This window comes from Vidua chalybeata, chromosome 1 (assembly GCF_026979565.1).
Source record: "Vidua chalybeata isolate OUT-0048 chromosome 1, bVidCha1 merged haplotype, whole genome shotgun sequence".
Lineage (NCBI taxonomy): Eukaryota > Metazoa > Chordata > Aves > Passeriformes > Viduidae > Vidua > Vidua chalybeata.
Genome location: NC_071530.1, coordinates 150,060,830 through 150,085,885, shown reverse-complemented (window position 1 = coordinate 150,085,885; position 25,056 = coordinate 150,060,830). Strand labels below are relative to the sequence as shown.

The 25,056-nt window shown below is 40.3% G+C and overlaps 1 protein-coding gene across 15 annotated transcripts in view; it reads left to right on the top strand.

Annotated features, from left to right (window-relative positions):
* Positions 1–25,056, top strand: part of TSNARE1 (t-SNARE domain containing 1) — a 456,023-nt gene that overhangs the window by 392,416 nt on the left and 38,551 nt on the right. For 14 of the 15 annotated variants that reach the window (XM_053939861.1, XM_053939852.1, XM_053939854.1 and 11 more), the window contains one exon: positions 5,983–6,098. In XM_053939861.1, the coding sequence (XP_053795836.1) occupies positions 5,983–6,078 (96 nt within the window). In that variant the 3' untranslated portion in view covers positions 6,079–6,098. Of the gene's footprint in view, positions 1–5,982; positions 6,099–18,904; positions 19,048–25,056 lie in introns of those variants that run through there. The other variant, XM_053939833.1, reaches the window with a different exon arrangement.

The window sequence follows — 25,056 nt, the reverse complement described above, 5'->3', positions numbered from 1 at the left end:
ACAAAGGAGACACAGAGGTGATTTGGGTTAAGCCTTTAGGTGAAAGCTCTTTGGTTACTGTCTTCATCCTCATCCCAGTGCCAGGGCTGAGACCTGGGAGTGATGGAACAAAGATGGGATAGTGGAGAGATTAATTTAATTAATTTCTAATGAAAGCAACCTGCCCAATTTTGTCCTGCAGAAGACATAGAAAACTCCCCAGCCATGGAGTTGTATGGTGTGACTCTGCTCTGAAGTGGTGTCATATGCTCTGATGTTCCCAGAATAGAGCAGCTGCTCTAGTACAAATCCCTGCCTGAACTAAAATTCCTGTTTCTAGGGATTTTCACCTCCTTTGTGGAGGCAGTTGAGAAATCTCAACTCCTGCCTTACAGTCCATAACTGCCTTACTCCTCCCTGCCTCACAGGCCATAATGTAATCAATCCACAAAGGGTGGAGAACCTCAATGCTGCTTTTCCATATGTGAATCGAGTGCTTTTTTGCTTGTTTGTTTTTCTCCATTCAATATAAATACAGGAAAAACAGTTTCCTTTAGCCTCTTCTATTATGTATGCTTGGCCTCAGCTAGTTTTCGAATGCTTAGCAAGAAATCATTTTTTTCCCTCCTTGTAAATGTGTTTGCTTAGGAATTTCCAAGATGAAACTTACTTTTCTGGGCCCGGGGCCATAATGAGCTTTAATGGGTTTTAATTACTTAACTATCTGTTGTGACTTAATTAAAATTTTTTTCAACATTTCACCCCAAGAAATAAATATCTTCTAGGCTGTAAAATATGACTTGCAGCTTAGTTTTCTGAAACAATGAGGGAAAGGTTTCTTCCAGGCTCAGTCACATCCAGTAAAGTGCTTCTCAGCTGTGTCCCTAAATAGCCTTGCTCATTCCTTCCCTGCTTTTCACTCCTATTTCACATGTGTGTTTAAAGAGCCTCTGTCAGGATTAAAATATATCTTTACTTATTTTGCTAAAAAACCCTGAGAGCGCAGAAAAAATAACTGTAAAAAGCCATTACATCTTGCTACAGGATTAGAATTTTTTTGGTCCCATGTTGCATTCTTTTCATCTTGGGAAAATGTGTACAATGAAAATAGATTAGCTCCAATTTAATCAACAAATTCTAGGTGTTATGGGAAATGGACTTACAGCAGGTTGGGACAGAGCTATAAAACCAGAGCAGTGCTGCAGCATAGCATTCAAGGTTTAGAATAAGCTAAGATAATTAAAATGAAATCAGATAGTGGGCTTATAATTATTTCTCATACATTTTCCAGCAGAAGATAATCTTGTAGCTTTGAACTTTTCCCAAATTCAGCCTGAAATTGTTTGTTGAGTTGATTTCTCTATCTCTATTTAAATGCTCATTTTAACAGATAGTTAAAGAGAGTCAGTGCTTTCCAAGGTGGAGTTCCAGGATACATTTCCCTGGGAGAAATCTGGGGTTTGGGAGGTTTTATTAAATTCCAGCAGGTCCTGGGATGTGGACAGAGTTTTGCAATTTAACAGGAAAAAAATGGAGAAAGCAGCCATCGATTTTTGTGACCTCCAGGGGTGTTTGGCAAAGCTTCCAGGTCTCTGGGAAAAAAAACCCCAACAAAACAGTTATTGCCTCAGGTTTTCTGGATACTATGTGAAGTTGAGGTGAGGACCATCCAAATTTAGTTTGTACCAAAAATGCCCTTCAGCTGTTGATCCATCTGCTGTGCCAATGATCTTGGGCATGTCTTGTCTGCAAACATCTAACTCCAAGGGCAGGTGGAAGATTCTGGGCAAAATGGTCTTAAAATTACTCCTGTAAACATTCATGGCTGTCATTGCAGGAACTGAGGGGAGGTCATGTTGCCTCAGAGCTTCCAGGAAAGTCAAGGAACATAGGGAATAGGAATAATGCAGAGTGTGAGAGAAGGAGCCTCAGCAGCTGAGGGGAGAAAAAAATGGGGAAAGATGAGAGAAATCCACTGCGTTTTAGTCGTATGTGTGGGAAATGCTGCAAAAATGCAAAGCTCCCAGAAGAATTATGCTGTAACATAAATGATACATTTCACTGGTTTGGCTTCTTTTGGGTTGTTTCGGTTTAGTTTTTTTTTTTTTTTACTTTTTCCTCAATTTTTCTCTGGCTGTGGTTTTGTTATTCTGAGACTACTAAAATTATGGCAGAAACCTTGTAGTGTCTGTCTCAGGCAGTAAGGAACTTGTCCCGGTGAGAAACCCTGTTACAGGTTTGGAAACAGTTTTCCATTTCCATGTAAGTGTAGATTAACTTGGATGCAAGGGGTGGCATCATGAATAACATGTGCTTTTTATTCTTTTTTTTTTATTCCTTGGGAAAACTAGAACTCTCTTGAGATCAGCTATACTTTCACCCAAGGAATGTGTCTCTACTCCCTCCACTTAAAATGGATATAACCCAATCATTGCATTGATGTTTGGGATGGAAAACATTAGTTATATGATTCTGCTGTCATGGAAACCCCTTGAAAAAAATCAGGATCTTTACATTAAGTGAGAGCTTTGCATTGCCTCGTGAGAACCTGACTTTAGATAGATGTCCTAAGAAAACCTGAATAGATAAGTAAAAGTTCTAAACATGTATGATGCACGCAGCATAATAATTATTCCCTTACTGAATGAGGCAGAAATCCTACTTTAGAGAGAGGCAAAGATTGCTCCCTCTATATGCAGACATGGAAAACACAAACTCTGGAATTTCTTTGCCTCTCAGTGCTTACATTTCTGAGGTTGCTGTGCTTCCAGTTTGCAATGTTACCTCGGGGTTCTTGAAAAAACTCCTTGAAAAACTCATTAAAAGGGATGTGTTTATTTTTGTCTCTCCATGTCCTTCAAGAATGGCAGTGGGGCATTAAAACACCATTTGTAATCTCAGTTTGGCAATTAGACTCTGTTAACATAAACTAGGGATAATAGCAGAGTTTGTTAGATGCAATATTATTATTTATGTTGTTTATTAGTGTATATTTATGCAATATTTAAGTGAGGGTGCCCATATCACAGTCTGCAGATCCTGTCTGGGGAAGAGAATCTGTTCAACACATTCTGTGCTTGCATCTTTCTGCTCTGATAAAGGCAGGGAAAGGGTCCCAGGAGCTCACAGAAATCCAGGCTGGTCCTCTCCACAGGACAGACTTGGTGAGCGCCACGGGGTATCGTAAAATCATAGAATATTAGGGTTGGAAAAGACCTCCAAGGTGATCAACTCCAATCTTCATGTCAAGTCTCATTGAAGGGATTCTTTCAAGGCCCTTCCTGAAGCAGGGTGTGCACTTGTCCAGTGAAGGGACATGCTGCTTTTGCTCATATATCAGTATTTTTCTAACTAAGTGACAAAACCCTGGGGTGCTGGTATCCTGCCAGTCTTCCTCAGGATGTGTAGGAAAGGTGGTGTGTCCAGGAAGGGATCAGAAGCTGCTTCTGCTACTCCAGAAGCACGTACAGATTTATCTCTGGAGACTAAAGCAACTCAAAAGATTCAACATTTTCCTTATTGAAATGTAAAATAAGAAAAAAAACAAAACAAAACTAGGAATAGACAGGAGAATCCTACCATGGTTTTTATGGCTTTGAAGGACAGTTATACTAAATATGCTAGGAGATATTTTAAAGAGCAGGAATCATTACCCTGATTTGCCAGCCAGGACAAGATCATAAAATGTGAACCAAATCCCAGGATTCAGACTGGGCTGCAGCTCTCCTGTCCTCTGATCAGTCTCAGTCTGTTTATGGTTTAGTTGGTTAAAAACAAGGAAAAAGGGAAGGGAGAAGAGATTGTGCAAATCCACAATAAGAGTGACTCGGACTTTGTAATGCTGGAAAAGAGGAAAAGAAGAGAATCTCTCTGCAAAGGGAATGATGGAAAAGCCGTGTGAAGTGATAACTGCACTCTTTGAGGCTCTTAATGGACTATTTGAGAATTCTGCTTGAAGCTAAATGACCCATTAGCATCCTCTGCTGACCAAACACAGGCTCTGACTTTAGAAGTGGACAAGGACACCCAAGTGCCTTTGAAAGTCGGCAGTTTGAAGCAGAGGTTTCCTGGTTTGACTTGGAATTAATGAAGGTTAAAATTAAAGGGAAAGCAGTAGTAAGTCTGTTGTCTCATGGGCTGAGCTTTCAGGATGCACTGCAGTTTCTTCTGAAGAAATTAAAGTGTTAGGTGAGGATCTGCTATGAAGAAACATTCTTTTGTGCATGGAAAAAAAAAAAAAAAAAGAAGGTTAAAGAAAAACAGAGAATCACAGAATGTTTTAGGTTGGAAGAGACCTTAAAAATCATCTCATTCCAACCCCTGCCATGGGCAGGGACAACTTCCACTATCCCAGGTTGCTCCAAGCCCCATCCAACCTGGCCTTGAGCACTTCCAGGGATGGGGCAGCCACAGCTTCTCTGGGCAACCTGTGCCAGGGCTCCATTACAATAATTTCTGTGGGACTTTGCCCACTCATATTCTCCCCCACAGTCACAGTAAATTGATGGAAAAGCATGAAAAAAATCTGTGCTCCAAAGTAGGGGTTTTAGGAAGTGGAATTGTGTCCTTTCACATGCTCCCTCCTAGCATGCCTGACAAAAAGATCCCTCTTCACAAATGCACATGGAATGATATATTTGAAACTTTTTTTTTTCCTCATCCAAATCAAAGAAAACCTATCTATTTGAGTGATTGAAAAGCTGATGGAGAGCCACAATGATTCACTGATTATCTGCTAGGGAGGCAGGACAGTACAGCATTTTAAGGTGCAAAAAATAGTAGTCTGCAAATCCACACTTTTGTAAAACCACAGTTTGATTGGTGGTTGATTCTGAAAGAGAGGACAGGTCATGCATCACTGTTCCCTGCTGGAAGTGCTTCTCCAGCTTGTTGGGCATTGAGAGGGAATGAAGGACAGGATTTGGAGCACCAATGGAAGAGATGAGTCTCCTGTCCTTTGCAGTGTAAGAGACCAAAACATCCCCAGAACAGAACAGAACAGAACAGAACAGAACAGCTGGGGAGCAATGGCTCTGTGGGAAATGCAGTGCAGAGTGATGTAAAGCAGTTAGAGAATAATCCAAGGCAGACTGGGAGATCTGATTGCAGCAGTTAGGGAAAGGAAGGAAAAGTGGATAATAGTAGTAACGTTAACATCACATCTCTCCTGTGAAAGTGTTGCTTCAGTTGTATGGAAGGTAAAGGATTTTGGAATAAAGCAACTGGTTTGTCACATGAAGTTGATGTTATCAACTCTGGTGGCTGGAGGACCAGTTGATCTGGTCTCAAGGGAAATGTCCAAGTTAAGGATTTCTGAAGTTACTTTTTTGTGTGTATTGGATACCAGAACTCCTTACACTGTGAGATCATGGAAACACCTTTCTTCCAATCCATCTAAAAAGGAGGAAGGGGAATTGAATTTTCTGCAAAGATTTTAAATAGGAATAAACAACATCGCATCCATGGAGGTTACTAGGAAGACTGATGGGTTGAAGTAGAAACAGACATCAAAATTAAAACTCTGTAGAATCACTTTTACCATATCTGAAAGTGAATGAGGCCAGGTTGGTTAACACTGGAAGCACATTTGCCTGCCCTGTGAACAGCCCATGTCAGTGCTTGTCTCAATTTCGTTGCACAGAAGAGTGGAGAGGGGACTTTTTCTCTTGCAGGGGGAAGTTTTCTCCTGGCAGCCAGATGCAGCTCCAACACCCCCAAACCAAAAGCAAACTGAGTGGCCTTACCCAAGTTCAGCCCTCCAAGCAGAGCCTGGAAATTTAGTTTGACACAGTGATTTAAGCAGGAAAGAAAGTATTGTGGAAAAAGGGGATTGTATCCAGGAGGAGAAATCTGGATTATCCAGAAGGATAAGTCAGTCCTGAAAAATAAAGAAACTCTCTATGGTGCTTCAGCTTGTTCCAAAAAATTCTTTCAATGGGAAAAATAACATTTCTTAGTGGATTTAATCTCCATGAATTAATTTCCTTGTCTTTCTCCCCTCAGCTGCGAGCCAGGAAGATGAAGTGCTGCCTTCTCTCCATCGCTTTGGCTGTTCTGCTGCTCATTGTCATAATCATCGCGGTCTCTGTCAAGCGCTGACTTGGTTGCGCTTTGCACAGGTAAAACCCTTTGGCCAAGTCTTTTATCATACTCTCTAAGGTGCCTGAAAGACAGTTTAGGAAGCTGATCATGGTAAGGAAAACAATATCGTCACCTGCAGAGTCAGGTCTGGCACACTAAAATATTTACTTTTAAAGGGTATTAGAGAGATTTTTAATGGAACCTTAAAATTAAGCCAAGGTGATATTCCAACAAAACAACATATGATCCTTTCTCTGCTGTTTGTGTCATGTTTGATTTTACAGGAATCTCATAGCAATGCTAACTAATGGATCCTAATTATTAAGATTAGGAGTTAGAGATGCAGAAGCAGTTTTAAAGACTCCAGGCTGGAGCAGGGGCAAGGGCAATCCAACAGCCCTGAGGTGTTCCCAAATGTCTTTATCTTCTGAGATGTTCCAGAGACCCTCCTGAGGAGCAGGAAGACAAAGAACTGGAGGTTTCAGTAGGGATGAAAAATAAAAATGGATTTTTGGTGATCTTTGCTCTGGATCTACACTTAGAAGGAATATTGGTCTCTAGTAGGAGGATTGGGCTGTAGCCTTAGGCATATGGGTGAGCTATCAAAGCAACTACGTCCTGTTAGTGAAGTTTCACCTATAGCATGTTTACTTTGTAAAACCAAATGTGATTTAAAGTATAAGACACAAAAAATATTTTCCTTTCTTTTCCCTCATTGCCCTGGGAGAATGACTCATCAATTATTTGTGATATTCTCTTTCTGATGCAAAGCATGTCTGGGTTTCTCCTTCTTTAAAAGGTTGCCAGGCCATTGTTCAAGGAGAGGATATCAGATTTACAGATTTTCTACCTCCCAAAGGGGGCTGTGTGCCTGCTGCGAGGGCAGGGGTCCCATCTGGTAAAACCCAAAAGCAGCAATGGGACTTTTCCTGCAGCCAGCAACTCTCCTGTGAAACTATCCTTGGGAAAGACAAAGAATTGAGAGATTTTGTTAATTCTTTTGTTTAACAAGGGTTCAGTTGAAAATGCTCTCATTCCACATGAGGATGAGGCTTCTGAATGCCTTCTTTCCACTGGGAACTAAAAGGAGTTGGTTCAAAACCATCATAGAAAGATGATTGTTCACACTTCAGCTTTGGCACTTCTGCCATGACATTGTGGTCATCAAAATCTGGGTACAAGAAGGAGCTGTACAAATAAAAAAAAATAAAAAAAGAATAAAAATGGTTGAAGGATGTCAAGAACCATCTCACTGGTTTGGATGAGGATGACCACAAGCCCTACGTCATTGCTAAGACAAATAGGTAGAAATATTTTGCTACACTTGAATCTTTACTTAGGTGTTTGGCCAGCCCTGAAGCAAGGATGACATTGGTGAAATGGACCTTTAATTGACTGAATATTGATGTTCTTACAGCATATTTATCTATCTGTCTATCTATCTATCTATCTATCTATCTTCCAGCTATCTATCATTTCTATATATTTTTTTATCTTGTTTTTATAGAAGAGATGCTTATGGGTGCTTATGGGTGCAAACAGGGATCTGTCCTGGTAATTTAAATCTAGACCAACTACAATGATTTTAATCGCATCACTCTGCTTTTACTCTGCATTAGTTTGGAAATGTGTTCCATCAGGATAATCTGTAATATAACACAATTTATTTTAGTATAGTTAAATATTCCTATCTACTGGAAATTACAAATCTTATCATCAGTTGACTACGTCTAGGCACATTTTAATCAAAATCCCTTTAGTGGAGAAAGTCAGAGAACAAAATCTTACAATAAAACTCCGTTGGAAAACTAAAATTAATCTCCTGTTATGAGATCCATGTCTTGAAGGAAGTGAACCTAGAGATACTAATGAAAGCCCCAGGAAAAGTATCATGCTCTACTTTTCATCATCAGTTGTGAAACTAATTATTGAGCTTCTAAAACAGGAGTTACTCTGCAGCAGTAGAACTGGAGGCAGGACCTGCATTGAGTTATACTGGAACAATGATGATTTCTGACCTTTATAAATGGTTCCTAGTCTGGCTTAGCCCTACTGGTGTGCAGCAGATTTCGTATTTATGCTTTGAGTACTTCTAAACCAGGATGTTTTCAGGGTTTCTGTGTCCATAGTGATAGATGAAATTCTATTCTGAATTTTTATGCAAACAGATTTTTTAAAAAAATCCATGGTATATAAAGATTACCACAAGAAACAGGTTTGTATAAAGCTCTCTTACACATTTTAAGGAGATAAGGAACAGCTGGGGTTTAATGTGTAACAGCTCTGCATGACTTCAGACAAAATAAAGTGAGGAAAGCAAGTGAGGGAACTAATTAGTAAATACTCTGGTTGGCACAGGACGTATCACTAAATAGAATATAAAGTTTGGTAAAGAATGGCAAGAACTTCCACTTAACATCTCCTCAAAATGTTTGTTCCATACTGGATCAGTAAGGAACCAGAAGAAAAAGCTCCAGCCACTCCATTCCTGTGGTTTAAATCCCAGTTGCAGGATATTAAAGTTAGGCTTCTTTAACTTTCATGGCTGGTGATAAGAAATATGAAGGTCACTATTCAGTGAATTAAAGAAATTATGCCATTAATATCTATGATTAGTAATTACTGTTTTTATCATTAGCATAGAAAGTATTCTTACATTTTTGGGTTGTTTTCAATTTCTTAATGTTTTTGCTTTTGCAATAATGATACTGAGTCAACAGCTCTTCTCAAAAGAAGAATTTTTTCCCCGCACCACGGATCAGACATGGCTTGGACAGACAAGCCCATTCCTTCCATAGGAGAGATCACTTGATGAATCTTGGAAAGTCAAAAGCAGTTTTCCCTGTGAGTTTCCCAAGTAATTGTGCCATCGTTGGCTGCTGGCTCAGAGAGAGAGCAGCTGCTCAGGAGAGCTCCCAGCCCTGACTCTGCCTGTCGAGGGCCCTGCCATAAGTGTGTCACTGCTCCCTTGGGGCAGTTTTGTCTGGCAGAGAGAGAGGAAAGTGTCTGCAGTGAATGCAGAGAAACTCCTGAGGACTTGTGTCTGTACATTTGTTTGCTGACACCTTAGGAAAATAGCCCAGGAACTTTTGGGTCACATTGTGCACATCTTGGAGCAACATTGCAGCTGCTCTTTTTTACTGTTCCATCAGCATCAGCGACCATTCAAAAGGACAGGATTGCAAGAGCAGTCTGAAGGAAGCTTTTTTGGATAGTGTCAATATTTCAGCTAGACAGACCTTCTGTGCCCTTCTTTTGACTCATTTGCATGAGTGCACACTTATCCAAAGTGACAATCAAGACTGTTGGAATCCTAAGTTTGGAGCCTTCTTTATAAGAAAATGGAGGTGACAAACTGAGAAAGATGCTGCATGTATGTGACAGCTGGAAAATATGGTTTTCAATAACAACTTCATCCTCTCAATGCCATTAGCCCAAGAAAGAGAGAATCAATGATGACTTGAATGAGCCCTGTTCTTGGAAGCAGCAGAAGATGCCTTCACCCTTACCAAGACACATTGATAAAGGTTACTGGACTGAGCACACACACTTTGCCATGTAAATTACTTAAATCCTGTGGGGTGTGACTCAACAGATTCTCTCAGCATTCAGCAGCTTGAAGCTCAAAGCCTTTCTGACACAGGAGACAAGTTATTAAATCTTTAATTTCATTGATTCATTCCTTTTTTGATAATTTGACCATTTGGATTTTGAACCATCCTAAACTTATAAAATACTAACTACCCTCAGTGACGAGTTGCACTCTGATCACAGTCTCCATGTAATCTTGAATGTATAGACATAAAATCCTTAGAATCATAGAATGATTTTAGATTGAGTTTAGATGGCACCTTAAAGATGATCCAGTTCCAACCCATGGGCAGGGACACCTTCCCCTATCCCAGGTTGCTCCAAGCCCCATCCAACTTGACCTTGGACTCTTCCAGGAATGGGGCAGCCACAGCTTCTCTGGGCAACCTGTGCCAGGGCCTCAGCACCCTCACAGTAAAGATTTTCTTTCTAATATCTCATTTAACATCTTGTACAGTGTCTCCTTAATTGGGCTGTAGTCCATGTAAAAAAAGTAATAATCAAGCTTCAAGTGTGTGTTTCCCGAATATGCAACTGTCTTGTTTTGAATTTAAATTGAATTATCATAGAAAAATAGAAAATATTGGTTTAGTTTGGATTATTTTTCCCTTCCCTCACAGTTACAGATTTCCTTGCATAGTTCATTTATGGGTTTCTAATGTGGTTAAGTGTTTTATGTAACCTGATCAATGAGGATGAGGTTCAGACAGCTGATTTTACACAGCCCATCCTTGGCGTTTGTTTTTCTTTCAGACCTTACGCTTTTTGAGTTGGCTGGATTATTTTAGTGCCACTACACTCTCCCTGTGTGCTGCCCCTCTTGCCACCAACAAATGCAGTCACAGCACCACAACCCTGCGTGTGGGGGTCGTGAGGGTCGGGGTGGCAGAGAGGGAAAGATTGGCAGGTGGCTCTGTGGCACTTGGCCTTTGCAGGTCTGTTGTTCCTTCCAAGCAGGAGACAAGTCTGGGCACCCTCTCCTGACACACACAGCAGAAATTCTGACATTTGCCCAGTGCATCTCTCCCTGGCTATGTCAGGCTGCTAAAGCACAGCAGTTCCTACTCAGTGTTGAACAGAGAAATAATTTAACCTAAGGAACTTTGTAAATAAAGGCATAGCACAGAGAGTTTCGTTTTTTTTTGGTATTGCTTTTGCTTTTTAAATTGTTATCACAGGGCTTTTCTTGGTGTCTCTGTTTTCACCACACATCTGTATGTGGCTTAATATGTGAGTGGCTCAGTTTTCAACCTTGTTTCAATCTTTCAAGCTCTGTAAGGGTCATAATATTTTTGTCAGCTGTCATTAAAATCCTAAAATAATTCACCCCTCTGCCCTGGCTGTGGCACTGCTGCTGTGTTTGCTGTGCAGCACAATCAGGAATCAATAGCTCTGTAATATTTTTTTCCCCTGTATCCTATTACTTTGAAAAAGTTCCTACATTTAGAGTTAGGTGTCAATTCTTGTCATTTCAGTTCTTGTCTTTTAGCCTATAATTAATTGCTCGGATCCTGGCATCCCTGCTCAATTGTTGCTCTGACAAGAAGACTGAGGTACATCCTGATTCTGCAGTAACTTTTTGCTTCAAATTTAAGATCTGAAAAGTGAGACCTGGATGTTCACTGAGTAATATATACTGGGCCTGGGTATATGATTTGGCCCAATTTCTTAAATTAGGCTAACATTTGTATTCTTTAAGACTTTCCTGATTCCAATGGCCACATCTCCACTTCTCTCTACTAAATTATTTCCCTGACAGCACAATAAAAATGTGCTGCCACAAATGTGCAGAGGAAAGAAATGCTTATTAGTAGAAAAAGAAATTTTAAGAGACAAGAGTCTGCTTCGTGAAAAAGAAAAAAAATCCCTCAAAATAACAGGGCAAGAAAGGCAGAAGTGCCAGGAAATAGGCAGATTCATTTCTAGGAATTTCTCTGAGTTTTTGCTATTGAAACAAACCTTCAAGCAGATTAATGTTTTGATGGGACATCACACAGTCAGGTTACTGTGTTTTAATGTATTTCACATTATGGTTGTTGCCCATCTTATGGTCTTTGACCTTTATAAGTATCACATAACGCCAGGTCATGAGCTCTGTGAGAGAGCGAAGGGAGGATGTATCACATTACCTTTGCCTAAGAGTCTGCCTAACTGTGCAGACAGTTCCTGCAGCTCAATTAACTTGAGTTCATTGATTTGATTCCAAAGTCAGGAGGACCTTGGAACAGCCAGCAGCTTTCTTCATCCCATCTCAGGTTTCTTTGCCATCAGTAGGAAAATGGGATACTCCCACTAAATGCACAATGCTGACCCTTCTGATGGATGCCAAGTCTGTGATCTGAGCTTCCCAAAGCACTCTGAAGACACTAATTATTTATGCTTTGTAACTCTTTTAAACTTAAACCATCCTGACACACCTCTAAGGACCTGGAAGAGGAGGATGACTTTTCAGCACATTCAGTTTGAACTGTGAAACAGCACAAAAATGGACGCATTGATCAATGGGTTTTCTTTCACTTACTGTCCCATTCACAGATGTTTAAGGAAATAACATGTGAAAAAGCTGATATTTCAGCTAGAATTGTGGACAACACCAGCCCAAGTGCGTCTTTAGATGACTAAAATTTCAGTTTCAACTTGGAAAAGATTGTTATAAGTGTAAGTCTAAAATATTTGAATGAGTCAGTGCCAAGTGACCTCTTCCCTATGGGAAGTGTCAGTTCCTCAGGAGCAGTGATGTCTGAGGGAGCAATTGGTGCTCAGCTCAGGGAGCAGTTCCACTGATTAATGGCTCAGGAGAGTTCTCTGAGGCATAAATCAGTAGCCCCAGGAGAAGGGAGGATTATGCTCTTTATGGGAGCAACACAGAGTCAGAAACTGCTCTCACATCGCTGCAGCAGTACCAGCTGATATTTTCAGTTGGCAATGCTGGAATTATCTGTCTCATCGAGACCCAAAAATGCAGTGAGTTTGTGCTGTTGTGAGGCACAAGAGCAAAGATCAGCACAAGGTCCCTCATTCATCCTGGTGCCCATGGACTGTGGAGTGAGTGGGCTTGAAGTGAAATCAGCATGGGAAGGTGTGTGGTTCTTTTTGATGAAGCTAAAGCAGGGAATTCCTCTGTGGAGAGCAATTCCTCTTGGCCTGGGTGTGGTGGGGACATGGGTGATATTGCTGCTACTGGGTGCAGAGCTTGGTGTTTGGAGGATCAGGGGTGGCTGTTTCTGTTCTAGCCTGTATTGATCCAGCAAAACTCACAAATTCTCAGTGTTTTATCATCATTCCAGTCATCTCAGCCAGCTGGACACTGCCTGTAGATGGAAAGTAGAAAATACATATCCTGTTTTCCTTTGCTTCTATGTGCAGCCTTCTGCCTTATTAAACTGCCTTTACCTTGTCCAAGGGTTTTTTTGCTCCATCTTATTTTCTTCATCCTCCCTGCTGCAGTCCTGCTGAGAAGGGGAGAGACAGAGCAGCTTGGTGATTAGTCAAGGTCAACTCATCACAGAGTCTCAGAGGTTTTCTTGGGAATAGGACAGAACAAAGTTCATCAGAGCCGTTTCCTACATGACAGGGCCTGATTCTTGTTGTTATCCAAGCTCCTTGAAAGTGTAACTTGACTGTTGTCCTTGGTGGTGGTGTCAAAGCAAGGTAATTTTGGATCAGTGTTGTCTGGAAAAAAATCTGAAAATCAGCACAAGAGGTTTACTTTGGTAAAAGTCTGTTAAAGAATAAATATTTTGTCAGTTTAGCTGGAAAATCTCATATTCCAGCAGGGCGGACTCTTAAAAAGGCAATACATCTGTGGTTATCTCTTGGTGAAGAAAGATGTTCGAGGGGACAGTGTGTCTGGTGTTGTGATTCTCAGGGTGAGGTAGATGGGAAGATTGTTCTGTTTCTTCAGTGCCAAAATTTGAGTGCTGTCTCGGGGATGTTCAACAGGCTGAGGAAAATCACTGCAAGTGATTAAATGTACTCTTTGAATTGCTGTCCTTTGTCACAGCCATTTCCTCTGAAGCCCTGGTGGTGGTGGTCAACCTTTTTTTGGGATGTGGCCTCATCCCATGATGTGCTGCAGGTTGTTAAATTCTCCTTTGAAGCCACGTGACTCTTTCCAAGCCACCACGATGATCTGGGAGTTATCCTTTAAAACTGAGAGTGAAATCAAAGCTCCTTCAAGGCTGTTTTGGTGGCCTCCTTTTCCTACAAGGAATAAAAAACCATAAAGTTATAAAAATTATAAAAATAAGATAAAAATTCTAAAACTCCCTCTTTACTGTGTTCTTTCTAATGTAATTGTAATCATGTCTTTGTTAGCTCTCCACCTCCTCAAGTAGAACTAGAAATGTCCACATTTTTGTTATATATCTTTGATGTAGATCATAACCTCTTAATTGCAATCATCTCTCTGATGAGAGATGATTGAGATGATTTACAGAATGTTCTTCAGCTCCCAAAATAGGCTTTTAAGCTGTATCTGGAAAAGGAGACTTTTCACTTCAGTAGCCAGTAGACTTTGTTTCCTAAAAAACTGCTGGAGAAATGGTTTTTTTACTTTTGAGTTTGGTTTGGAAGTTGCTTGAGCTTTGACAGATTCTTAATTCCTCAACAGCCATATTTTTACACTGAAATGGGATTTGTTTTTCCACATTACAGTGTTGCTGCATAGTCCATAAACCATTCGATTCCTCTCACAAGTAGGTCACCAGAAATCACTGCATTTGTGGGTCTTGTCCAAAGAGCCACCACATTTACAGCTGTGCACCTCACGTGGATCTCATCATCCCAGCCCAGAAGATGGGCAAAGCTCCTTGGCACTGAAACAGAGTGATGTGGAGTGGAGGGAGATGATTTCCATTTGTAGTTGCTGATGTTGATTGAATTACCTCTCGTTAGCTGAACTGCCTGGCTGTCCATGCACAGCCTGCTGAGAGTGCAGAGTGAAATGCATTAGTTCTGATGTCATGTCATCAAAACTTGCCAAGAATAACATCCCAGCCATCACTGCCTCTCAGCTGACAAGCAGTAGCTCTTAAACAGCAATCATTTGATCCCTTTTCATTGTCTGCCTGCTCTTCGGATATAAAAAATAAAAAAAAATAAAAGAAAAAAACAGAAAAAAAAAAAAAGAGCTGCATCATTTGTGCAATATTTTCAAGGTGTCTGCTTTTTCATAAAATCCTATCCAATGAACAAAAGATTTTTTTCTTAAGCCAAAAATGGAATTTCCTATGTTTCAATTCCTGCACGGATTGGTAGGTTTTTGTTTTTTTTTTTTTTTGATGTATAGTCCTATGCCTGTAAGAGTTTGCTCTATGAAGAGGCATTCTTGTTGATTATTTGGAACAAAATTGTTCTCAGTTTTACAACTGCCATTTCTTTTATGTTTACAACATGCAATTAAGGACTCCTATTAAATGTTCTTACACGGCAATCCCAATGACCAATGTTTATTTACATTTTTTCCAGAGCACAGTATTGAAAAGACAAATAGAGAAGAAATGTAATGCAAGAGAGGAGCTATAAAACCTCCATTTCAGCTGGCTGAACAAACTTGGGTATTCACTGGCCTAGGAAATCTTCTCTTCTGGCACTCAAATATTTCTGTGGAGTGATAAGCACAAAAATTTTCTGGAATCCCTTTAATTGGTAGCAACTTCTTTTTTACTGAATTACATATTTCAAAGAATACCTTGTTAATGACCAGTATAAAGCAAATATATTCTCCAAGCTTATTAGTACAGAAATAATTGCAAGGGGCTGCTATAGGTCATTAAGGCCTATTTATTTTATAGTTCATTAAGGCTAATTTTATCAGTACAAAATATTTTTTAATAGCCAGTTTTGCTTCTTTTTTTTTTTTAATGTTTCTCTGCCATCTACTGCTAGCAATAATTTCTGATTTTCTTCTTTGGTCCTGGATAATTTTCCACTGTATTTACTGTGAACTACTTAGTGGTGGCTTTTCATCAACAGTTTTTCTGGGCACTAGCAGATGCTAATCTTGAGTCGGGCATATATATTAATTTACATCTGTTTTTCCTGTGTCAAAAAGGGCTAGTATGGTTTATTGTTTAATATAAACAAATAATATCACAGTAGCTTGACATGCAGTTAAACTCACCAATTTTCCAGAGATAATTGGACAGCCAATTTTCCAGGCTGGATTTGCGTTAAATATTTATTGTTTTGTTGCTTGTAATGAGCTGTTATAAGGAAAACTGAGTTTCCTTGTGCCTCCTGCTCAGTATCTGGCTGAGACAGAGGGTACCTCATCCATGGCACATCTGGGTTTGATATCTACCAAAGAGAGGCAGATTTTTCATGGCTCAGGTTTTCCAAGAAATCGCCAGGGAAGGTTCTCCAATTCTAATGCATTCTTGATTTTGATCTGAAGAGCAACTAAAGAGCAACTCTGCCTTAAATCTAATCAAATTATCTCAGAGATAGAACAATGCTCAATTTGGTAAAGGGAGGGAGGAATCAATTTCTTTTCCTTACATCTTTTCCACTTTCAATGTATACTTAAATATTTACTGATGAAAAGACCAGAATTTGAGTACTCTGCCTCTCCTTCCTGTCATTGCTATCAAGCAATGGGACTGGGCCTGTTTAATGCCTGTCTCAGCAGTCATTTACACTTTTGGAACAGTGAAGCAACTACAAAACAGATTGAATGGTGACCTCTCCTGCATGTCTCATACCCTCCTGGTTTATGGCAGGAATCCGGTTCAAATCCTTACTCGGAGTTTAAGGCAAGATCTAGGTTTGAATTCTCATTTAACCCTATAAATCTAAAGCTAGAAGGAATATTGTGCAGAGCCCTAAACTGTTCTCCTTCACCCTTGTGAAGATTAAAGGAACCAATGTGACAGCATTCAGGAGTATTCCTGTGCTTCATTCTCACAGGGATAAAGCCAAATTTGAGTCTCACACAACTGTTGAAAAATGTGGGTGAGGAAAGGCCATGGCCTTAGGGTTTCCTTTCTAAAATTGTGGATATACTGATTTTTAGAACCTGCTAGCATTTTGGTGTGGTAATTTCAGTTCAATTTTCTATTGTGGGTGGGGTTTTTTTAGGTGAACTCAACGTTCATTTTTTTTGCTAGAGCACACCCAGGCATGTGCACACGCACACGTGCACCTGGAATCTGGAGTAACCAGCAACATTAAAAAAAAATCATGAAGTTGGTGTGTGGAAAAAAAATCTCACAAAAATTATTACAGTCAGGGATAAACATAAAGATTTCTCCAGCTATGAAGAGGACTGAAAGTGCAAGAGCCACACAGCCAGCCATTCCTTGGAGCCTTCCATTTTCTTGGAGCTGAAGGAAAAAGTACTAACAGGATTAGGTATTATGTGCATGAATCTGTGTGTGTATGTGTGTTCTTCTATTCATATCTGTGTCAGACAGACAGGTATGGGGTTGTTCAGCCTGGAGAAGAAAAGGTTCTGGGAAAATCTTAGAGCACTTTCCAGTACCTTAAAGGGGGCTGATAAAAAGAAGGGAGAGGGACTTTTATTGTACGGTGACAGGACAAGGGAAGGTGGTTTTAAACTGACAGAGAGCAAGTTTAGATGACATGTTCAAAAGAAATTCTTTACTCAGAGGATGGTAAAGCACTGGAACAGGTTTCCCAGACAAGTTGTGGCTGCCCTATCCCTGGAAGTGTTCAAAGCCAGGTTGGATGGAGCTCTGAGCAACCTGATCCAGTGGGTGACATCCTTGCCCATGACAGGGGGTTGGAGTGAGATGATCTTAAAGGTCCCTTCCAACCCATGCCATTCTGATTGTATGACCACTTTCTTTGCTAAAACCAATTTAGTTTCATTTCATTTGCACCATGAAACACCGTGCAAATTGGATACTGTTGGTTTCAGCTGTTTCAATTCAAAAGAAAGGGCTTTAAGATTACTCTCCATTTCTGTGAATAAGTGCTGAATGCTTTCCCTTTGAAACATTTTCCGAAGTCAAAAAGGTGGCCATTCTTTCTTTTGTGTTGTTTATAATGAGTGGTCATGAGGGCTGTTTTTGTCTAAACACCAGGGAAGTTAATGATCTTACTTCCATGGGAACAGAAAATCCCACTGTGAGTCCATATAATGTTTTTCCTGGTGAGCTCTTGGTGCACACAGGCACAGTGGAGAAAAGCTGCAGTAGCCAGGAAAAGAGATTTTCATCTTCCAGGGCACTGCACCATGTTTCTTCTCTCATCCACTGTGAAATTGAAATTGAAGGGACCTTTGACTCCATTTTGTTCCAACATCCCACCATGGGCAAGGACACCTTCCACCAGACCAGGTTGCTCAAAGCCCCATCCAACCTGGCCTTGAACACTTCCAGAGAAGTTTCAGTGTCTCACCACCCTCACAGTAAAGAATTTCCTCCTAGTATTCAATCAAAGCCTGCTCTGTGGCAGTGTGAAACCATTCATTCTTGTCCTATCCCTCTATGCCCTTGGAAAAGATCCCTCTCCAGCTCTCTTTGAAGGGGTTCTGAGGTCTCTGCAGGTCCATTTTGGTTTTGTAAGACTCTCCTGTTCATAAGAGTTCTTCCTCCTGCCAGCCTAAGTACGAGTTCCTCATCCAACCCCTGCCACAAAATAATCAGCCAAAGCTTTACACTCGATGCTGCAGCTCAGAGAACCAAATCCCTTGCTGAAACATGTTGGGAAAGTTTAGGCCAGAAATATTTTGTCAGCCTGTCTTGGGCTTTTCAGTGAAAGGCAGGGTTTTGCTCTCTGTCAGATTTTGATTCTTATTTTTAATCTCCTTTTGATGAGCTTCCTTCTTACTGGGTTTTTAGCTACTTACAGTAGAAAGATATTTTTTTAATTGTGGTTTCCAACCAAAAAAAAAAAAAAAAAAAAAAAAAAAAAACCAAAAAAAAAAAACACGAAAAAAAAAACCCTCATCACTTCAGAGTCCTTCTTGCTTTCATTTTTTCCTGCTGTTGCTTTTACTCTTGATATTCAGCCTCCTCAAGTCCTGATGTGACACTCCATAAAATCTTTATCCTGTCAAAGCCCTGCTGTGAGCATTGCCCAGTGCTTCCAGAATTTGCATTTAGCATCCATTCATATGACTCTATTGGTGGGGCTCTCTTATCACTGAGTAGCCCTCCAGCTTTATATGAAAGGGCACAAAGTTAATGAAAACAGCATTAAAACTCGATTAGCATTTAGTGAGATCACTAAGACTTGTTCTGAACTTAATATTAGTTTCTGAATTTTTTTCTTTTTTAACTCACAGTATCCAGAACCAGAGACAGCAGAAACAATTCCATCAAAGAAGCTGTTTTTCAGGTGAGGATGTTATGTTAGAAGGAAGGGAAGGCTTTGATTTTTCAGCAGGTTGTTTCAGGGTTAGGGAAAATTTTATGTGTTATCTCATCCTTTTGTCTTTTGACAGAAGAGCCACTCATTGGAAGCAATGTCTCTTTTCTGTGCATTTTGACTTAAATTCCTGGAGAAATTAATCCTAGAGGGAGGAAGAGCTCTTGAAAATGTCACAATATACCCAACTTATTTCAGTGTGTTAATGAGGATTTTTCTCCAGACACAAACTTTGCTTGCTGTTGCTTTTCTTGGGGGAGAAGAAGAGTTGAGAACTCAGTGTAATGGTGCTACAGTCAGGAAAATTGCCTGCCATGCCACTGAAAAGCAGACTAAATTATGCTTGAGTGTAAACATTTGTGTATTCTCCATTCACAGCCCTTGCTCTAGCTCAGGCCAGACCTCCAGCGGCCTCAGGTGTATTGCTGATTTTAAAAATACCAAGAACATTTCTCTGGCCTCAGGGCTAAATTACATGTCTTTTGTTACTTTAACAAAACCTGCAGTTCCTTACTCTGAGTCTTTTCTGGCACCTGTGTGGTTCTTTTGTGGTCCTAAGATGTTTCTATCCGTTTTTCCTGTGTTTCTGTCTCTGGAAGTACCCACATTATTACACTCTGCTAAGGAGGACGAGAGCACAAGCCAAGATGTTCCACAGAATTTGCTGCAAGAGGTGTAGAGATTTTTTTAGCTTCAGTTGGGAAAAGTTTTGGAATAGCTGTGGTAGATTGTGCCTGAAACTTCTGTGTTTGAGTCCCCAGAGAGACAGCAAGGAGAGGTGGATTTGTGGTAAGGTTTCTCAAAGGCATGGTGGTGTTCAAAAAAGGGAGAGGATAGAATAATTGGAATGGAATGGAATGGAATGGAATGGAATGGAATGGAATGGAATGGAAATGGCCTTGAGGCATTCACCCCTAGGAAGACTCTTGGGCAGAAGGAAAATGGTGTGTTCTGCCTGAGAATGTCCGCTCTACCATAGAGAAACCTTCAGGTAGCACAGATTTTAAATATTAGACTGCTCTGGTGTTGTTGGGGACCAGAGTGAGACACTGAAAAAAGGGAAAATGCTTCTGCAAGAAAAGCAACCCCGGCTGAGGGACTTCAGCCTTTCTCTTTCTACAGAAGAAAACCCCAAGAAACAATCAAGTAATTAGGTTCCAGAATGCACAAAACCTATATTTTATTTTCATTCTTTGGACTGAAGGACCAATTTGATGACTGATAAGGAACTGGATCAAAAAGTGACAATCCCAGCTTAAATCTCGATTTTGACGTGTCCTTTTCCATGGGAAATCAGCCCATTTTTTTTTGTTCATTTCTCTTTCCCAGATTTGGACAGTGGCGTTTGGACAAAATTGTTTCAATTATTTGGGTCGTTTGGGTCAGTTCTTCTAAAAATGGGTGTAAATCTCTGACCCAAAGGTGTGTTTTTATGTCAAATCTCTGAGTGCTTCCACCCTCACAGATAATACAGGAACATTAAGAGAGGTCACATAAGGACTTAGGCTGATAAAAGGACCTAAGGAGAAGAGCTGGACAGAATAATCTGTCATGTGTTGAGTCAGCTAATAAAAAAGGTAGTTACTTAAAATGTCCACAGGCACCAAAGCATAAGGAAGTCTTAGACAAAGGGAAATAATTGAAATTACTGTGGACATAATGAGAAATGCACTATCAGGTTTTGCAAAGGCTGAGACCAAGGGTTTGATTTCTGAGCAAGAGGCAGCAGAATTGCAATGTAGCCAAGTGTAAAAAAAATAATAAATTAAAAACGGATTTATAAAAGGTTATCATGGAGGCTGGTATGAAGTGAGCCCAGGTTGTCAGTTCTGCAATTCGATGAGAATCCAGGTACTCTTTTTGTTAGAATGAATAGAAATTTAGTGCTGAACAGTGTTGTTTGCCTCACATTCTTTTAATAATGGACAGTAAACCTGTGTGCTGCATTGAAGGGGCTGTAACACAAATGTAAATAAAAGCCCTGCACACCTTTCATCCAGCAGGTATCAGCTTACACTCCGAGCACCCCTCTGAGGAGCAGAACTTTCAATATTCTTGTTTTAATGGCATCAAAACTGAGATATAAAGAGATTAAGACATTTGCTGGAGGCTGTTAGTGAAGCACAATTGTGTCAGTTGCTCCCAAGCTCTCGCCATTCAAGCTCAAAGAGATTTTATTTGCACCATACTCTTTTCAAAGTATATGTTTAGATAAGTGAAGGGAAAATATCTGTGGCATAAATCTGGTGATTTCAGCAGAAGTGCTTTGGGGATTAATTTGATCTGCTCATTTCTGGATAGGTACCAGGAACTCTTCTGTGTGTGTTTAAAGCACACTGGTCCCACCTATTGGGGCTGCTGGGGAATTGATTTTATTGGGTTGCAGTAGGTCGTTTGTCTTCATGCTGATAATTTTGTTTGGGTTTAGTAGTGTTTCATTCTTTTCCACTCCAGTGTATTTCGCACTATCTAAGGGATTTCAGGTGTAAATGTATTCCCCCACCACCAACCTCGGCTAATAATTTCATTGCTGTGTTGGGTCAAATATTGATTGTGACCCCTGCATGAGGAAAGTGTTGATATTTAGCATCAATTTTTCTTTCTTATACCTCATTTCATGAAAAAAAAAAAAAAAAGAAAAAAAATCCCCATGTGAGCCAGCTGTAAGGATTCCTAAGGAAAGACAGACTGGAGTCAAACAAAGAAAGTCAAATTCATAATCTTGAACTTGTCCATTTAAAAGTTAGATTTTCAGCCTCAGTGAGCTCTCTGAACTCTCCTTCAGACAGCCAAAATTGTAGCTATAAATAGAGGCTGAGCAGTCCTGCCTCTCTTTTAATCTTATCTCAGATGATGAAACAGCTTTGGGAGCTGCCTGCTCCTTCCTGATGGCTTTGCACAGACCTGGGTAAATGTCCTTTGGAAAATTAAGGAGAGGGGAGAGGAGAGGAGAGGAGAGGAGAGGAGAGGAGAGGAGAGGAGAGGAGAGGAGAGGAGAGGAGAGGAGAGGAGAGGAGAGGAGAGGAGAGGAGAGGAGAGGAGAGGAGAGGAGAGGAGAGGAGAGGAGAGGAGAGGAGAGGAGAGGAGAGGAGAGGAGAGGAGAGGAGAGGAGAGGAGAGGAGAGGAGAGGAGAGGAGAGGAGAGGAGAGGAGAGGAGAGGAGAGGAGAGGAGAGGAGAGGAGAGGAGAGGAGAGGAGAGGAGAGGAGAGGAGAGGAGAGGAGAGGAGAGGAGAGGAGAGGAGAGGAGAGGAGAGGAGAGGAGTCCACAACTATGATTTTTGATGGGACCTATTTAAGGACACTGAAGAAAATTGATGAGAAAAAAAAAGAACAAGAAGTATTTAAAGAAGCCAATTATAGCATTGCAAAGTTTAAAAAAAATCCGCCATGGAGTTTAATTCAATTTTTCCTGCTTACTTCCTCTAATTAACCCAGCTGGACAGTGAGGATGGTGAAGTGCATAGAGCTTTATCCCATGTATTTGGGAAGAACCCATGGCTAAAACTGAGGACAAAATACAGAGTAGGACAAACTGGTCATGGGTGTAGGCAAGAGGCCAGTTAGATATCAAATAGCAAAATGGACTGTCTAGTTTATTATTATTTACAAATTACTGGTCTTTTTCTTCAGCCCTGGTGTTATAGTCAGGACATCAGGTAAACAAAAATGATTAATTACTTCAAAATAGTCCTCAAAAACTTGCAACATGCCAGTGTGAAGTTCAGATTTCCGGCCTGCTTCATTCCAACTGTTCCAGCGCTTTGTGTTCATTTCTACTTGGCTTTGCTAAAAAAAAAACAGAGAGTAGGAACAGCATTTTAGTACCTTCCAAAATGACTTACTCTTTACTGAATGCCAAATATTTTACAGAATCCAGCTCCATATTCATGGAGTCTGTACCTGGAACTATGACTGCTGCATTTTTTTATTGTAATGTGACTCTTTCTCAATAAAATGGACAGAACTCCACAAGAAGAATGTGGTGCTTCTGCAGAAAAATATTTTTATTTTCTTCTTTATATTTGAAAGATAAATATAAGGCAAATATTAGAATAAGGTGTCTAAAATTAAATTCTTGTTTATGCTTCATACCTCTTTCTTTGAAATTTACCTTGAAAATGTAGCTCAAATGGCATCATATATAATTTGCCTTCAGCCATCAGAAGCAGTGTTGTGTCTTCTGTTAATTCTTTCTTTTTTTTTCTGAATAATTTAAAATTCAAAATAATATTCAGGTGAGGTACTAGTTATGCTCTTATTTTATGCCTTGAATGATTCCAGAAATAGCTTTCTATTTTCCTTTGTAAATGATACTGGAAACTACAGAGGAGGAAACAACCCTGGTTTTGTCCTTTTTTTCCCCCTATAATAATAGTAATAATCATCAAAAGCAGAAGTATTCTGTCTGCTGTGCAGCACAATCTCTCATCTGGAGGCCTCTAAATGCTTTTGAAAGCACATGATATTAACTGTGCTTTAGTGACTGAGGAAACAGCAGCACACAGTTTAGCAATTTTCCCACTATCACACTGAAAGTCCACAACAAAGAACTTTAAAGCACAGGACCACGACTCCTCCTGTTTTATTGCCACACAGTTATTTCAACTGCATCATCTTCTCCATCCTCTGTCAGCTGAACTTCCTGCACCCAACTGTGCTTGGTTAGATAGGATTTAATGATAAATCCATCTTCTAATTGTTACTCTGATGACAGGAGAGAAGAAATCTCTTCCTTTCCAAACTAGTCATTGTTAGGATGCAGTTTGGTCACTAAGGGGAGGAGTTGCTTGAGACTCAAAGATGAGGCTAATTATTTTTTTACTTTTTAATGTATTTATTTTTAATTAATTATTTAATTATTTCTGATAGGGTTCCTGTGCTGTGCTCATCACTGAGGTTTCTCAGCATGTGCAGTGTCATAGGAGACTTTTCTTACTGGAAGGCTGGTGTTTGGGGGGCTATAAATGAGATATGGGCTCTGAATCCTGTAGGACATTAAAATGCTCACAGTAACGAGGCCAGGACTAATGAAGGATGTGAATTTACACATGAATTCACACATCAGTGAATGCACTGCTTCATTCTCCGATTTCTCTCACAGCACTGTAGGGCCCAAGCACAGAGGAGGTGCAGCTGAGTTACTCCTGATGAGTATCACAACCTGCTACACATGAAGTATTGAAAATCTAGAAATCTAGTGGAAAGGAAACAAAAAAAAAAATAAAAGTCACCATTACTTCTATTGTAAAGGAGTATTAGGAAAACTGCTTCATGCCATTCCTAAGATTGACATCTATAGAAGTCCAGCTGCTGATTAGAAGGTTTCAGGTGTCATGAAATTAAGTTCTGGGCTCCACCTTCCCCAGAGTAGCCTGGTATTTAACTGATGGACTGCTTTAATCGTTTTGGCTGCCTAAAGCCTCTGCTGGAAGAAACTGTGAGTCAATATCACTGGAAAACAGGCATGAAGAATTAACTGTAGCACCAATGATTTTAATTCTTGGTGGCCAGCCTTACAAATCCCTTATTATTCATTCATGGATGTGTCATATTTAAAATGCAAATTCCTTCCCATTGTCCTCCCCCATCTCAATGCATTTCCTTTGAAGTATCCCTGGAGCTTTCCAGGGGCCACCCACAATGGGATCACTGTGATCAGCCAGCTTGCAAAAAGAGTGCCCTGCACCAGCTCAGGTGAATTCAGCTGGATCCTGCTTAGCAGTCCCAGCTTTCAGAAAGCATCCAGACTTTGTTTAAGAGGAAGAAAAAAAAGGTAAAATAAAGGATATCAGGCCAGGTATTTTTACCAAGCCTTTTTAGCAAGGTTGCCTCTCCTGAGATGCATCACAGCTCTGTCTGCCACCATCACATGGCAGTGAGGTCAATAACATAAATAGATCTGGTTTGTCTTGCCCATGTTCTGTTGGTTTGGGAAGAGCAGAGCTCTCCTATGACATCCATTGCAGAAAAGAGTGTCAAGGCTCAGCTGGCACGGAGTTCCTGTAGGGAATAGTCCATTGTCCTTGGTCCTTGCTACCATTCAGCCACAGTTACAAGTTTTTCTAGGCA